This window comes from Lepidothrix coronata, unplaced genomic scaffold, assembly GCF_001604755.1.
Source record: "Lepidothrix coronata isolate B3197 unplaced genomic scaffold, Lepidothrix_coronata-1.0 Scaffold32, whole genome shotgun sequence".
NCBI lineage: Eukaryota > Metazoa > Chordata > Aves > Passeriformes > Pipridae > Lepidothrix > Lepidothrix coronata.
In genome coordinates, this window is record NW_016690212.1 from 125,315 (window position 1) to 142,614 (window position 17,300).

At 39.4% G+C, this 17,300-nt stretch overlaps 1 protein-coding gene across 6 annotated transcripts in view; it reads left to right on the forward strand.

Moving 5' to 3' along the window:
* Positions 1 to 1,240: 1,240 nt before the first annotated feature.
* The window catches only part of BRD1 (bromodomain containing 1), a 57,331-nt gene continuing 41,271 nt past the window's right edge, over positions 1,241 to 17,300 (forward strand). For 3 of the 6 annotated variants that reach the window (XM_017811499.1, XM_017811500.1, XM_017811501.1), the window contains exon 1: positions 5,755 to 7,135. In XM_017811499.1, the coding sequence (XP_017666988.1) occupies positions 5,769 to 7,135 (1,367 nt within the window). In that variant the 5' untranslated portion in view covers positions 5,755 to 5,768. Of the gene's footprint in view, positions 1,359 to 2,066; positions 2,247 to 5,754; positions 7,136 to 17,300 lie in introns of those variants that run through there. The other 3 variants (XM_017811495.1, XM_017811498.1, XM_017811496.1) reach the window with 3 other exon arrangements.

Sequence of the window (17,300 nt, forward strand, 5' to 3'; positions counted from 1 at the left end):
CCGCATGCTGAATGGTCCCTGATGAGGAAAAAAGGAGTTGCAGCGTACTTTGCCTATTCTACAACGTTTCCTTAGCAAAGTTACTTAAACTCTCTGGACCTTAATTCACTTTCTACAATGACAGGTGCATCTATTTCTGATATCGTAGTCATAAATTTATTGTAGGACCAAGTGCTTTTTGAGGCAAGCAAACATAGTAGGGCTAGAAAAAACATAAAAATTAATTGGTAAATTGTTTTGAAGCGACTTCGCTTAGTGGATGGGCAAAGAGAATCACACCTACTCTCAACCACTTGCTTTTTACTATACTCAGGACTTGTGATAGGCACAGGCAAATGTTTATCTCAGGCTGGGCCAGCTAAAAGTTGTTTTTTAAGGATGTGGGTGCAGCTGCGTCACAGAAACGTATTGCAGTGAAATCCTCCAGTTTTCGAATATAGCTGTAATGGCTGTCTAAAAATAATACCTAACAAAGGGTGTCCTTCGCAGAGGGAGCCAGAAATAACCTGCTTTTGCTCTGTCAAAATGTAAGGCTATTATCAGTTAATCTGTAAGCAGCAGCCTGACCTGAAGACCACGCAAGAACTGACTTTCAAACAAATTTTCTATGTAAGGAAGCTCGAGCTTGGAGTTCCCCCAAAGCGATAATAAATACCACTCGCTTCAAGTTTTAAGCCTCGGTTTTGTAACGAGCCGCGTCCCGCCCCCGTTCGTTCCCCGTCCTCCTCCTCCTCCCTCGTTCCCCCCGTGCTGGGGCGTTCGGACGATCCGCCGGGGGCGCGCGGCGGGCTCGGGCCCGGCCCGGCCGGCGCTGGGCGGGAGCGCGGCGGCCCCGGGGGCGGCTCGTTCCCGCTCCGAGCCCCGAGCGCGGCCGGTGCCGGCCCCGGGCAGGGGGGAGGTGGCGCTCAGGCCCCGCCCCGCGGCGGCGGCAGCGGCGGGGCTGGGCGGTGCCTGGCGCCCTCGCGTTCCTTCCCTCCCTCGCTCGCTCGCTCGCTCCCCGCCCGCCTCTCCTCCTCCCCCCCGTCGGCGCAGCGCTGTGGTGAAGCCGCATTGTTTGTGCCGCGGGGGGAGGGGAGCCGCTCAGCCCCGGGAGCCGAGCGCCGAGCCCGCAGCCGGACGGCGACCCGCGCCGCGCCTCACGAATGCGCCGCGCCCGGCGGCAGCAGCAGCCCCGCACCCAGCGCCGGGTGTCCGCCGCGGGCAGCGCGGCCCTCGCAGCGCCCGCTCGCCCGCCCGCGGCTGCCGGACGCGGGGCCAGGCGGCAGCACCGGCGGGGCCTCCGCCATTAACCCGGCCGAGCGTCGGCCGCAGCGGCGGAGAGGGAGGTCTGTCAGCCGCGCCTCGGCGGCTCCCAGAGCGTGAGTGCGGCCGGGCGGCCGGCGGAGCTGGCGGGCGGGGGGCTGCGGGGCCGGGAGCCGGCGGGTCCCTCCGTGGCGGGACGGGAGAGCGGCGTGGGGGGAAGAGCGAGGCGGGATGGGCACGGCAGCCCGGGGTGGGGAAGGGAAGGGCGGGCGGGCGGGGAGGCGAGCGGAGCGCGGCGGGCTGGGGGAGGGAGGGAGGAGGGCGCCGCTGGAGCTGTTTTGTCAGCCGCCATATTTGTGGGCCGAGTATTTTCGCGGCGGGGAGGGAGTGACTGTTGGGAAGGGCTGGAGATGATGGGCCCGGGCAGGAACCATCCTGCTGGGGGCCGGGAGGGGGGAGCGCCGCGCCGGGCAGGAACCATCGGCGCGGAGGGGAGGGAGCGCTGGAGGCTCCCTGGGCGTGGGCAGGAAGTGTTGGCGCGGCACCGGCGAAGGCGGGCCCGGGGGCGTGGGCACCGCGCGCGGGCTGCGGAATCCCGGGATGGCTGCGGGATCCCCGATGGCTCCGGGATCCCCGATGGCTCCGGGGTCTGGCGTCGGCGGGCTCCATCCGCCGGCCCGGGGGAGAGCGGCTCCGGTGGCCCCGCGTCTCTCGGCCGTCCCCGGGCCGGCTCGCTGGGCTTCCTGAGCCTCGCTCTGTGCCGCGCCCCGGGGGTATCGCTCGGGGGTCGCTCCCGCTGTGCGGCTGGAGCGGTGGGTGGTGTCTGCCCCAAGTGCGAGTAAGCACGGTGTGCTTACCGTCCCTTATTGTCTGGGATTAAAGAGCATTCCTGTGTCTTTCTCTTTTTAATGGTCTGCATGAAAGTGCCCATTGAGAATGGAATTCCCTTTTCCATTGAGCAGGGGATCCAGGGACCAAAGGCAATTTATTTGAAGAGGAGGAAGGTAACTAGGATAGAGATTGGTAATCAAAAAGTTTATGTTATCGTGCTTTTCAAATTTAGCTATCCTGCACCTTCATAGTTTTTTTTTTGGTTTGGGGTTTTTTTTTGCCTCATACCACACGAAATAGCTGTCTTTATGTACTTTTGTTGATGGTGAGGGAGAACGTCTGCTAGTGACTTTCTTCCGAAGAAGCTGATGTAATTCTGAGAGAGGAAGGCTGTGATTAACTTTTCTGGTTTATATCCTGCAGTCTTTGAGTCATAAGAGGCAGAAAAGTGCTTACACAAGTGCATTGATACAATACTGTTTGTAGTTAGTGTGGTATCTTTGTTAATATTGAATGGAAACTTGTCTTAGTTTGCCCTTTTTCAAACTTAAATCCATGGGCGTGATTTCTGTCGATCTACAGGATACTGGGAGCAGGGAGGAGGGAGAAAGATACCTGATAATTACCTAGGAGAAGCAAACCAGAAGTGGTCACAATACCAAGCCTGACAGAGTCCAAGAAGTGTTTGGACAATATGCAGAGGCACATGGTGTGACTCTTGGGGATGGTCCTGTGCAGGGCCAGGAGTTGTACTCGATGATCCTTGTGGGTCCCTTCCAACTCAGCATATTCTGTGATTCTGTGAATTTGCTATGCAGAAATATAGTCTTAATCTGGAGTATTGCAAACGTTTGCAAACAGAAGGATTTTGAAGAAACAAAACACTACTTTGGCTTCCAGGGCATTTAAGTTATTCACACTAAATTTGCATGGAATTTGTCCAGAGAACTACCAATTCCAATTCTATGTGCACTGCATTGTATTTGTAGGGTATCCATTCTGTGTTTAGCTGAGGTTTAATTTGTTTCCTAATCGGCTGTATTTACTGTTGAGTGTTTGCAGGAAAGATGCTAAGTTGCTAGCCCAATCATCTTTTATTGTTCTGGTTCATACAGTTTATTTGACTTTTGCAACAGCAGTCCTAAATATTTAAGCAAGAATGCTTGTATTTTTGAGTATTTTCTTCCTGTTCTTAGTATCTGCTTGAAGCCATGCTTAAAAATCTTGGGAACCGAGTGGGTTGGAGAGCTTGGAAACTGAGCATTAATGTGTTTTTCTGTGGTACTGGGCTAAGATAAATAGCATGGACAAGTTACACATGTTTTTGATTTCTGAAGGCCACTTCTTGTCTCTTCCTTGGTATTGTTTTCAAAACAGTCTCTATTCTCAGGAGCTGCTATGAACAGATACACAACCAGCTAAAATGTAGAAAGGGGCATTAAAAATATCAAAACAGACTTTCACATCTAGACAGAATTGAAATGCAATTATATGAGGTAAACATGATATAACCTATCTGTTTTCCTTGATTGGTGAGTAAAGACAGACATATAAAACAAAGTCATATAAAATGAATCCATTCTGATCTGTAGTAAGTTGCTGTACATTGACACATCAGTGTGTTTTAGATGAAGAATCCGTCATTATTTGCTCACAGTAATAAACAGAAATCAGAGCCTTTGGATTAGCTTTGAGTATATATTTATTACCTCTAAATTATAAAATCTGTATGGAAACTGGGAACTAACTTTTAATGTCTATTAAATTATCAGTATGTTTTTGTTTTTAGTCATTGGACCTTCTATGGCAGCATTAGTGGTTTAAACTTTTTTCCGCAGTTAAGAAATCAGTATGATTGTATCCTATGTTATTTTACAGAATTTAATTATTAAATATTTCTTCCAAACTTGTTTGAAAAGGTGGAACCTTCATCTTTTGTTTATATAGAGCACATCAGAGATCTGTCATGATTAAGCACTGACTGTTGTCTGTTTTTATGCTATAAAAATAAGTAAGAGTTAAGAATTATTTGTATAGAAGTCAGATCTATGAGCAACACTGTTGCCAATTCACATTGAGAAAGCAAGGTCAGTTTGTGAGAGCAGATAGATCCTCTCAGGAACTAGTCTTAGGGTTAGCTGCTTAAATTGTTTAGTCTTCCTATAAAAGGAGTTCCGCCAGTACTTTGGAGGTGAATCTTTAAGATTGGCATCATAGACTAAGGAAAAGACAGATGCCCTGGAGTAGTTCTTGTTGTTCCATTCCTTGCCATTTTCTTCTTGAAATAGATGCACTGGCCTTCAACAATAGTTGTGTTTTGATCTCTGTATTTCTCTGCTATTTTGGCAATACATGCTAACAATAGTTGTGTTATTTTAACTAATATGCAGCACTGACCTAAAGTGCAGAGTTGAAACAGTGAGGCCCTATTAATACTTTAAGGCAGTGATTAAAGGTTGTGGTTTTTTTCTGCAGCTGAGGTTGAATGATGCTATTTATTAATGATTTATTGAGAAGAAGGAAGGAGTGGTATAGAATTTTATACTTGACCTTATCAGTCAAGTTTATAATTATTATAATATTTTTGCAAACATTTGCTAGTTTAAATTATTATAATTATTATAATATTTTCAACCCTCATACGAGAAAAACCCCACACAGTGTGAAGATGTCAAAAGGCAGAAGTATGGAAGCTTTTAATTTAGAAATTTTGTGACCAAAATTCATACTTGTCTGGGAAGATATCTTTTTGTATGGTATGTGATCTTTTTGCAGTAGGTCATAAACTTGAAAACTGTGTTAAAGAGCTTGGGACTGGATTTAAAGAGAGGGAGGCTTTTATCTATCCTGTTGATCTGAGAACAGCTCTTGAAGAATCTGTTGAGGGAGAAGGGTGTGTGTACCTACATACTTAAAAGCAGGGAGCACATTTTGGCTCTAAGTCAAATTTGCTTTACAGGTGGAATATTTCCTAGTTGCACTCCATACTGCACCACATTGGGCACTGCAAGTTCAATTATGTTCTTGTCATGTTTTGAAGAATAATAGGCTCACTAAGGATTGCGGAAAGTTAAAAAAAGTAGAGGGCTGTCAAACTGCATACTTGCCAAATTCAAGTATGTGCATTTTTCTAGCTTTTAAGTATAGGTGTAGTAATTATAATAGTAGACAACGTGGCTGTTCCAAATTGCACTGGAAAAAAATTAGTGGAAAAACTTGGTTTTCTTTCACAATTGCATTAGTTCTTTTGAAGGGAGGTCTGGAGGAAGTAATCTGTACCTGTTGAAGAAATTTTCTAACTGAAATATTAGGAAATACTGTATTAAAGGTTTTCTTATAAGGTAACAAATACCGGGGTTTTTTTTCCATGGCACTTCTGAAATGCTTTGTTCTCATGCAGCAATCTTGCAGATAGCACTTCTGTAGGATTTTTGCAGCAAGGATTTTGTATAGCTGTGTTTACTCAGAGAAGCTGTTATTTAGAAGATCAATTGATCATTAGGTTAAATTTGTACAAAGCAGTGTGAGCAGTCCTGTTGAGTAAGAGTGACAGTCTTGGTTTTGTTTCTTTTTAATTGAGTAGATATATTGGAGGCTATAGAACTGAAGGTTTTTTTCCTTGCTACGTATTTTAATATGATTGTTTGGAGTTCATAATATTAACTGTTGCTCTAATTTTAGGTAAACATTACCAAATGAGGAGAAAAGGAAGATGCCATCGAGTATCGGCAGCCAGGCATTCTTCTTCCCCTTGCAGTATTAAACACTCCCCCACACGAGAAACCTTGACATATGCTCAAGCTCAAAGGATGGTTGAAATAGAAATTGAAGGTCGCCTGCACAGGATCAGTATCTTCGATCCTTTAGAGATTATATTAGAAGATGATCTTACTGCCCAGGAAATGAGTGAATGCAACAGCAATAAAGAAAATAGTGAAAGACCACCAGTGTGTCTAAGAAGCAAGCGGCATAAAAATAACAAAGTGAAAAAGAAAAATGAAGCTCTTCCGAGCTCGCATGGTATACCTGCTACAACAGCTCCTCTTCCAGAACCAAAAGTACGGATTGTTGAATACAGTCCCCCTTCGGCTCCTCGGAGACCTCCAGTTTATTACAAATTCATTGAGAAGTCAGCAGAAGAACTTGATAATGAAGTTGAGTATGACATGGATGAAGAAGATTATGCATGGTTAGAATTGATAAATGATAAGCGGAAAAGTGATGGAGTGTCAGTTGTTTCACAAAATATGTTTGAATTCCTTATGGATAGGTTTGAAAAAGAGTCCTATTGTGAGAACCAAAAACAGGGTGATCATCAGTCTTTAATTGATGAAGATGCAGTGTGTTGTATATGCATGGATGGTGAATGTCAGAACAGCAATGTGATCCTGTTTTGTGATATGTGTAATTTAGCAGTACATCAGGAATGCTATGGGGTGCCATATATACCTGAGGGCCAGTGGCTCTGCAGACACTGTTTGCAGTCCCGCTCTCGGCCTGTAGACTGTGTGCTGTGCCCAAACAAGGGAGGTGCCTTTAAAAAGACTGATGATGATCGTTGGGGACATGTGGTGTGTGCTTTGTGGATTCCAGAAGTTGGATTTGCCAATACAGTTTTTATTGAGCCAATTGATGGTGTCAGGAACATTCCCCCAGCCAGATGGAAGTTAACATGCTACCTCTGTAAACAGAAAGGTGTTGGTGCCTGCATCCAGTGCCACAAAGCAAACTGCTATACTGCATTCCATGTGACGTGTGCTCAAAAGGCCGGTCTGTATATGAAAATGGAACCTGTGAAAGAACTAACTGGCAGTGGAACAACATTCTCTGTGAAAAAGACTGCCTATTGTGATGTACATACTCCACCAGGTTGCACACGGAGACCTCTGAATATTTATGGAGAAGCTGAAATCAAAAACGGTGTTTGTAGAAAGGAGGGATCAGTCAGAACTGCTAGGTCTACATCAAAAGTCAGAAAAAAGACAAAAAAAGCCAAGAAAACAGTGGTTGAACCCTGTACAGTTATGCCAACAGTATCTGCTCCTTATATCCCCCCCCAGAGGTAAGCAAACTATGCAAGCGAGAAACCTTTACTTAAGTATCTGCTTGATTTTAAACCAGTGCTTTTAGATGCCGACTTGAAGTTTTTGTACATTTCTTACATGTGTTCCTTAAAGGCCTTTCTCAGAGGATTAGTGTTAATTATGTACGTTGTACTTTGATGGAGTTGCATTAAAAATGCAGTCACTTCCTCAGAGAAATTAAATTAGTAAGTGATCAAGTGGTCTGTCTTGTCCTCAGAAATCCTTTTTTTTTTCTTTGTCAGAGCAAGTCATATTGTGTATTCAGTTGTCATTCATTGTACTTTTGAGAATTAACCGCTGAATTCAGAATAGCAGATGTTAAAATATATTAAAAAATATTAAAAAGACCAGCCAAGTTCAAGGTTAATTTTACCTGTAGTTTTGGAATATGACCTTCTTTTTCTAATTTAAGAGCCCCAAAAAGAAAATTACATGTGTGTCTCTACATTTTGAATCCTGTTCATCTCACCTAAATTAAGTTTGAACTTATCCTGTAAGGTCTATATGAACTTATCCTGTAAGGTCTATGGGGCAAAAAACCTTCAAGGAAGTATTTTCCTGTGGGGCAGAATAACTTCTCAGGACTTTTTAATGAAATTTGTATTTTTCCTTTTGCAAATGCGATAGTGTTTATCAAGTCTTGAATGAATTTGGTAACTTGCAGACTTTTTAAAGAAAAATTAGCAAGTACGTGATGGTAAGTTAGTTACTTAATGTAGTCATAGAACCTGAAATGTTCAATGATGTTATCAAACATCTGTCATGCAACTTCAGTGAAATGCTTATGTTACAACAAAAATTAATTAATGCATTTGACAGTTTTAATACTAATCGTGTCTTTGCTTGCAAAATTATACTTCATAAGGAGTATTAGTGTGTCTTTTTCAGTTCTTCCAGGAGTTTTTTTATCTGAGTGCGAATATAAGCCATGAACACCAGAACTGAAATTGCTTCTTACATTTAACATGCTGTGTTTTTGTATTTTAACAGTTGTGATCAGGGAGCTGGCAGATGGCTCTAGATTTGATGTGGTTGGTGATGTGACTCACCAGAAAGCAGGGATGTCGCAAGTTATGTGTTCATAAGTAATAACAGAATTGGGGTAGAAACTAAGTTTTTAATATCTTTATTTCAGGAGTTGAAAAATTCAACATAAACTTCAGTTATCTGTATCTTAATTTAAAAGAACAGTAGCATCTCTTTTCAGAATTCTTTCTCTTAATCTGAATTAATGCATTTCAACAGTGGAAAGAATTTGCATCTGGGATTTGAGCAATGACAGAAGTCTCTGTGGTAGAAAGATACAGTTTTGGCTTTTCTGAATGTTTGAGACATAATATACTTGGACTGAGAAAGGCAAAATTGGACTATTGGGACAAAAAACAAATTTGTTTTTCTGGAGTATTTGATTTTTTCCCTAGCACTTACAACATCAATGTATTTGTTTACTCCTTGAATTTAATTCTTAGTAATTTAAGAACAGTCATTTGGAAAGTGTCTCAAAACAGGCACCACTTCCATGTGGAAGCTCATTTGCATTCAGAGTGACAGGACTCTGAATGCAAAGGCAATGAGGGCTTTTAAAATAATGCAAGTAAACTATGCCTTTTAAATAGCTGACTCGCAAGTCTCAGGTGGTGGACAATTACAGCTGGTTAAATTAATCTAAATAAGTACATGTTTTGAGACAGCAGTTCTTTCCTGTAAGAAGTTTTGTTAAAGTAAGAAGCTATTGACTGACTTTGACAAAAAGCTCCCACGTGGTGCTTACAAACATCAGATTCATTGCACTGTTCTCTGTTATGATTTGCTTGGTAGAATGGTATATTTGTTTAGTGATGCACTGCAGCAAAGCTGAAGTTGACAGTAGGCAACTAATACTGCTATTTGAACAGGAACTGTTGTCCCTGGAAGGGGGGAGTTGGTGTAAAAGAATTTGGCTTTATCTTAATTCGTACAGTCCCGATTGGTAATTTAGTGTGGTTTTGTTTTGCTTTTTTTAAGACAATATGAGGAAGAACATGAGCTAAGAGTTGAGAATTAGAGTGTATGTTCTCAGTTGTGTCTCTGGCAGTTCTTCCCATTGGTAACTTTTAAAACAGCCAGACTAAAAATATTTTACCTTCAGTTTGATTTTTTTTTTTTAATGGTGTCATTAGATGCCAGGAACAGAAATACAAAGACTTCTTTTTCTTTTTTTTTCTTTTTAATGACTAAATTTCTTTTCAAGACTCAGAGAGGTTCAGCTTTCTTCTATCTATGCTTATTTTCCTATTTCTCAAAACAAGTCTAGTTCCTGTACTTTTATGTCAGATGTGTAAAAAATGTGCACAGTTTAAAGCTATTTTAAATTTGAGCTTTATTATAAATTGCTTGTCTTCAGCTGAGGGAGACCCTTGCTTAAGTACTCATTGTAGTGTGAGCATGCTTAGTTTTAGATAACTGACACCTGATACCTGAATTAAAAGCAAAACAGCAATGGGCATATTAAAAGGAAAAGTGATTATGGTGCGGAGCCAAATCTCAATTGTCTAGTTTTCTTTGACCGTTCTTCTTTTTAAATTTTCTTTTTCCCTTTAGGAAACACTAGTGTTTCTGTAGGAGTTAAATACATACCCATAAACTAATAAAGAATTACGTGGATCAATTTACAGCAGTCTTCACTTAAATGATCCCTGTTCTCTAATCTTTTTTAATATGCTTTTTTTCCCTTGGAGCTGAAGCATGATTTGTCTTTTCAAAGATTTCAAGGAAGAAATGTATACACTCAGTATTTATTTATTTAAAATAAATATTTATTTATACACTCACTAGTGCTTTTTTATTGAAGAATTTAATATTAATGTTTTCAGCATCTGTTGAAATTGAGACACATGTGGAGATGTTTGGTTTGGTTTACTTTCTTAATCATTAATAACTAGGCTACATGTCTCCTTGGCATATTGGTGGCTCTTCAGAGTTGGTAGTTGAAAAAGTATACAAATGTGAAGATCACAGTGATCTTCAAATACTTGGTAGATGTAGCCCCTGAGCACACCTGGTGAAGCTTGAGGAAAACCATCTTCCCATTTATATTTAGTTTAAGGTAGAATGTTCATGTGCTGTTTCCTTTCGCAGACAGTGAGTGACTATTCTATGAAAGACTGGGTATTGTAATAACATCGTCTTTAATAATTCTCTTTTCCAAAACACTTATCTTAAAGTTCAGGATGTGTTAAAAAGACTGATGTAGAACAACATACTTCATAATTCCTACAGAATTTTTGTAGCTCGTGAATTTCTGTTTACCTTTAGGTCAGGTTTGATGCCTTGAATGATTTTGGTCAGAATTTCTTACACAGATATCATATTCTAAGCTTTTGGCTGTTAAATTACATAGGTAGTGTCACTCTGTGGGTCATTTATAATCTAATTATATAGCCTCTCAGACTTTCATCCAGTCATCAGTGGACTGCTGATTTAAGAGTGTACAATCGGAAGCTGCTAACCATGATAGGAGATGAATGCTTGCTTCCCATCTCTTTTTTTTTTTTTTAAAGTTTATTTATTTTTAATGCTGGTTCTATTCTGTCCTGTTACCTAGGTTTTTTAGAAAACCTATACCTGAGTGTCTACTTCCAAACGTGCAGTAGGTCATGTTAAAGCCTTAAGGTGGCTTCAGGTTTCAGAGCTGTCAATACTGACTTGTAACTTGCTTAGCACTTGTAGTATATACATAGGATGTACACCAGATCTTCTGACTTTAGAAATGTGCTGCTTCTTCACTAGGAAATTCCATTCAATTTTTGCTGAAATATAGAACTGTTGAAGGTTGTTGCGTACATCTTTTACATTACAATACTGCTTGTATTCATCAGCTTTTTTGATTGTTTAAAGGCAGAAATGAGCTTAGACTAAAAGTCACGTTTCCCGCAGGACAGAACAGCTGTGCTATGTGGGGAGGAGGATGGGGAAGGACTTTCGCAAACTGTCCCTCTGTATGAGAGGGACAGACAGTACCTGCACTTCTTGGCAAATGGTGGTGAGAAAAGTGTCCTCCCACTAGCTAGTTTGGCTGCACAAAGTGGCAAATTTGTTCTGGCAGTGTAGTATTCCTACAGGTGATGTGTAATGGTTGAATTTTACCTAGTTGATAGATTATTTTTTTTTCCTAAAAGAATACTAGAAGCATTTAATTTTGATTGCAGGTCCAGATTTGACTTTTAGGGTTGACTTGCCAATCTAAATCTAGCTTCTTGTCTCTCTCAGTTGTCTTGTACTGACTCTTGCTCTTTTCTTGTGGATTTTTTTCTTTCTGTTGCTGCTCATCAGTGTTCTTTATAACTGTTACCTTATTCAGCGAGCAGAATGGATACACAAACCAAAAGGGTTACAGTGTTACCTAGGAAAACTATGTGGTTTTTCCTGTTTTGGAGTGCTTGATTTTTTAGTACAAATAGCATTGTTTTTCTGTAGTCTCTTGATCTTATGTGTCAAAAAAGGCATTTAAAATGTGTTTACCTGTTTGCAAAGCCAGTGTCAACATCCATGTTCTTTAAAAATGCTGCGAAACTATGATATTGTAGCTGTATACCTGGGGGAAAATAGAATGTGCTATAAAATATTTAATCTTCAGTATTTTCAAAACATACACTGAGACACTGTGTGATCTATGCAAATATTAAGTGGAAGCTGATATTTTAAAGTATATAAACATTTACTTTCATCTTTAGTTTCTGTTTCTACATGAAATATTTGAAACTAAGAAAGTATTTGAAATGCAATACTTGTACAGACAGCAAAAAACAAGCAAAAAAGCCCTACTTTCATAAGAAGTAGGAACACTGCAGGTTGTTGCATCAGGTGTGTTGCATCATAATTTTAGAAGATAATTAAAAGGTTGTTATGAAAATAGGTAAGTAGTAGCAGACAACTGAGAGCAAAAATTACTGAGACTCTTACAAAAATGTTTTCAGCTGTCTTTACAAATCAACATTTATGTTGTGCACATTAATCGATTATGTTGGCCTTTGCTTTTATTAGAAAGCATATTGCTCCTGGTAGTAAAACTGGATTTCTGTCACTGTGTGTTTCGAGGCAGAATCAGTATTTTCTTTTGGTTTATAATTTATCTAGTTGACCTATCCTGAACTTTCTCACCAAGTAATTAAATGTAATTTTGCTACATCAACAGAGGAATCTTGACTGTCTCTAAAATGAAGTATGGACCAAAAAAAAAAAAAAAAAAAAAAAAATAGAAACTGATGAAATGCAATATAAGGCAAAAGGAACATTTACAAAGTCTTAGGGACACTGTTAGTCTGCATTCACAGATGATGCTTCATAATCATATTTATGGCTTGTGGATTCTTTTGGGGATCTTTTAAATGTCTTTTGGGTACTGTGTTTTGGGGTTTTATATACATTCAGAAAGTTTTTAAGTAGAGGAAAAGAATAAGAAATTCTGCTTAAAATTCAACATAAAAAAGCCATTGAAAAATACTGCTAGAGCCAGCACTGCAAAGAAATTGGAAGATGAATAAATCCAGATTAATGTCTGTTAGCTGTTTATCCTTGACTTTACATGTATGTATACATTCACAAAACCATATGAAAATACTTATTTTAATTCCAGGGGTGCATGATGTGTGACTGTACCTAATACTTAGGCACACCTAATACTTAGGTGATAGAATCACCTGGATGAAGTGGGAAGGGATGCTCACAGTTATAATCCACTTATCTTTCTTGTCAGATTGTTTGACTTTGAAACTTTTGTTTTACATGTAGAAACTACTGCTGATGTCATCTTGATCTCTTTGCTTAAATAAAAAAAAAATAATATTCCCTAAATCAAGAAAAGAGCTACTGTGGCGTTCAGTAATTTTACCTCAGTGGCATTTTATTTATTTTGAAGCTAGTTTGTCTTGACTGTGGTTGGCTTATTAAATAAGGATTAATTAATATGCTTGAAAAAGTGTGACTTATTTAGTGAGTTGTAAAAGTAGATCTTGATGTGGAGTAAAAATAATAGTATATATCTGGTATTAAAAGTCACGTGGTTGATGTCTGAGGGGTGGTTCCTCTCCCCCACCCTGCAAAAAAAATAAAAATCCAGTCCTGTCTCATATTTAAATATGGCCTTTTTATAAAATAGATATAGGAATATGCTGTACATATAATTTTTTTTGTTCTTCTCTTTATTTTGCATGTACAGGGCAAAGAAGCTTAAAACAGCTTAATACATTAGTTCTGTAAGGCACATCGTTAGTGTTCTAGAGGTTCGGTCTGCAATGATTATATATGTGATAATGCATTTACAAAGATAAGATTTGAGTGATTTTACTTTTCAGAACTTCTGAGTTTCACCAGTTGTGTGAATTTATATTAGACTATTTTTTTCTGGTGGCAGTTAAAGGGAATTGTGTCTTGTGCTATACAAAAACATAATTTTCAGAATGTATCATCTGAAGAACTGTCTCCTGGCAGTTTTTTTTTTTCAATGGTCAAGTTACAGAGTGCACAAAAATTAATAGATAAATACTGAGGGTCTTTTGTATTGGGTGCCATAATTTAAAGCCTTTGGGACAGTTAAAGTCTACTTGGAAGTACCAAATTAAGCAAAAATATAAATGAAAAACTGTGATACAGTTACTGATTGTTAAGGCCTAACAGCAGATGTAACTTCCTCATTAAGTCAGTAAGGTCATAGTGTAGAGGCTCTGTAGATACCTGCCATGTGAAGTGTCTCAGACCTCTATTTTGAGAAGTATGTTTCCATTATCTGTGTGTGGTGTCTAAATGGAATATGAACAGCCATTATTTGGTTTTATTTGGAGGGAAGGCAGAGAGGAGTAGTTTCTAACACCTTCTTAAGTAGTTTCTGCACTCCGAATTACCTTCTGTTTATTTGTAATTTTCAAATTGGAGAGTATCGGCTGTGAATATCTTTCTTATGCTTATTTCAGCACTTTACTATTATACTTATCTATGAATAGATCAGTTCATTATGTGAATGGGCAAATGTACTTAAAGCTGTAGTGAAAGATGTTTGCTTAGTCTTGCCACATCAGATGGGCACGAAGCCAAGGCACTTTTCTTTATGTTATGATTCTCTGATCTTTCCAAATCAGTTTGTATTTGGCTGCACTTTTTTTGACTTGGTTCAGTAGGTTTTACTGTTTCCAAGAGATGTGAAAGTAATTACTTGATTTTGATTGCATTCCATAATTAATTGTAATTAGGTCGTTTGAAGTTTAATATGGTCACATCTGTTCTGCATTGAGTAAATCTTTTTGGAGCCTGTATCTGCCCTCCAGTGAAAGACTTACAAGACAGTCTGAAGTCCATCTGCAGGCTTTCTAAGCTTTAAACTAAAATTTTTTAAGACTGCCTAACTGGCACAGTTATTAATTGAAAAAACAATGTCACTGAGGAACCGAAAGACACAATGACATTGCATTTTGAGGAAAACCTCTGTTCGTTCTGCTTTTACCCAGTGATGACTGAAAGCTCTGTAGCCACAGTTAGTGTAGCACTGAGTAGACCTATTGCACCTTATCTTCTACACAGCTCACAAAAACCCACCAGGGATGGATGACTTCTGGTGAACTCAGGGTAGACTCACTTGTCTGTTTGTCTGAAAAATATTTAAGTTTCCCAGACATTCTTAAAAATCATTTTACCCAAGGTTTACTTACAACTTTGTTTAGGTATTTGACTACTTTACTTTCATCCTTACTTGCAAAACTGTTTTATTCCTAATATTAAAAGGGAAAAAGCAGCAAAATACTAGTATGTGATACCTGATAATCTCTCTACTACTGATTGTAGAGTTTTGCTGTGGGTAGTAATATACTGAGTGAAGAATTAACAGATTTTATTGTTATTATCTTTTCTGTAACTGTTTTACATCAGCTCTCTCTCCAACTCACCCTTGCCCCCAAATGAATGAACAATCTCTCTAACAATAAAGATGATTGGTGCCTTGGGGCGTCTCGTGTTAATTTTGCAAGGGCTGCCATTGGTAACAAATACCTGAATTATCATACATAACCACTAACATTGTTTAATTTTTTTTTTGGTTGTGATTTCAAGATACTGTAGGCACAGAGGGGTGAAGATCTGTTTCAGATAAACTTTTTTTTTTNATTCAAGTGTTCTGGAAACTTACTTTGTTGAAATCTGTTCAATTTAGTTTTTTTTTTTTTACAATTTGTTCTACCGGGTTTTGGAAGTGTATCTGCAATCTTTGTTTGGGAAAATAGGGTTATTTTATTTGCTCAGTTAAGTAGAACATAATTGGATTGTTTATAGGTATTACCATAGGTCAAGAGAAGCGGGTATTTTAGTGATACTGAATGAAATGTAAGAGTATTATACAGTTTTGGTGTCTTGCATGTATGTTTAATACTACTGTGCTGGATAAAGGAAGATGAAAAATAACAAACGGATGGAACTGGAGGCTCAAGACAAGTACTGCAATTACAATATAAGGTTTAGTTCATGTTTAAAAATTGGTTTTAATGGGTATTTGATCTTAGTGTAGGTGTCTGATTTATACAGATTTTCCTATTAAGTTCCTTGTGCTTGAATTACTATAGTAATGCTGTCAAAATCACATAGTTGCTCAAGGAAATGTTCCCTCCAATTTATGTTTCAAAAACCAAAGAATGGAGAAATGTTATAGAAATCTTCATGTCATCATCATGGCTGGGCTTCGCAAACAAAGATTTGGGAAGGGCTCTACCCACGTTTGTTGCAAAAATCTTCATGTATTTTAATACTAAAACAGTAGCTGTGGGGTTAAAAAAAAAACAAAACAAAAAAAGCAAAAAAAAAAACCACATGTATGGTCTGTGGAGTGGTTAGGGATGATTAATAGAAAGGTGGCTGATTATCTTTCATTGGCTTTCTTAAGTTAAACTGCCACATTTTTAGTTACCAAAATACTGGTTTCATTTTCCCTGTAAACCTTTTGCCATAGTTGCCCCAGGGACATATAACTGAAACTGGGAGAGGAAGGTAGTCATGAGTTGAAGAACAAAGCTGTGAGATTGGTGATGTGAGAAAAGCGCATCTCTTACACTGACAAAAATTATTCTATACATTTGTATAAAAGGTGAAGAAACAAGAACTGAGTAACACATTCAGCTCTCTCAATGCATTGACCAGTGCATTAAGTATATCACCCCTTTACAGGGTAGATTATCCATCGAATGTCTCCATGTGAACAGGAGACTGTAGGCATTATTTGAAAGGTTCAGTTGAAAAAAGACCTTTCCCTGTTTAAAGACAAGCAAGGAATTGTACAATATCCCCAGACCACGTTCGTAGTGCTCACCAGTGTTTTACAGTCGGATACAGGCAGGGCTGGGGAAGGGAAGTAATACTGGCTGTGGCATGAATAAAACAGTTCTGGAAAATGTGTTGACACCTGTGTAGTTTTGGTATGTAGCTCTAAAAAAAGGAAAAGAAGAGTGGGTATGCCAAAACATCAAAAGGCTGCAGTGGTCATCATTGAAGCCTAATGCTTCTTTTATGAGAACCAGTTATAGAGCAGCAGTTACTGAATTTCATGGCAACACAGGCACCTTTTAAAGAATTTTATAATTCCTCTATCAATGTACTTCATTTTAAATCACTGGTAAGTTGAGGGAAAATTACGACATTTTTCTCCCAGTACTTTTGGTATACTTGACTTGCCATTAGAAATTAAAACAATACAGAAAGCTGTTCTCTGCTGATGTGCTTATACTGGGGAAAGGTTCAAGGGCAGATGGATACCTTAGAAAAAAATTACTTTGCTGAGGTGTTTTGTGTAGTTTTCAGAGGTGCCTTAAGTTCCGTAAGCCTTACCTCTGCATGGGGAATTTGTCAGCATAGTGTAGCAATTAATCCTGTCCTGTGCAAGCCACATCCTGGATTGCAAAATGATAAAGTCTTCAAACAGCTCTCCCTTACCTGCTCTTCAGTAATTTGTTGCAGGGGAAAAAAAAAAGGAAGTGAAATGTGCAGCAAACTCTGTTAGGGGTAGGAGCTTCAAAATCAGTACCCAGGGTGTGCTACTTCTAGGGTTCTACAGCAGCGGTGTTTCATTTCGCCTAAACAACTGTATTGTGTGCCATAATTTAAAGCCTTTGGGACAGTTAAAGTCTACTTGGA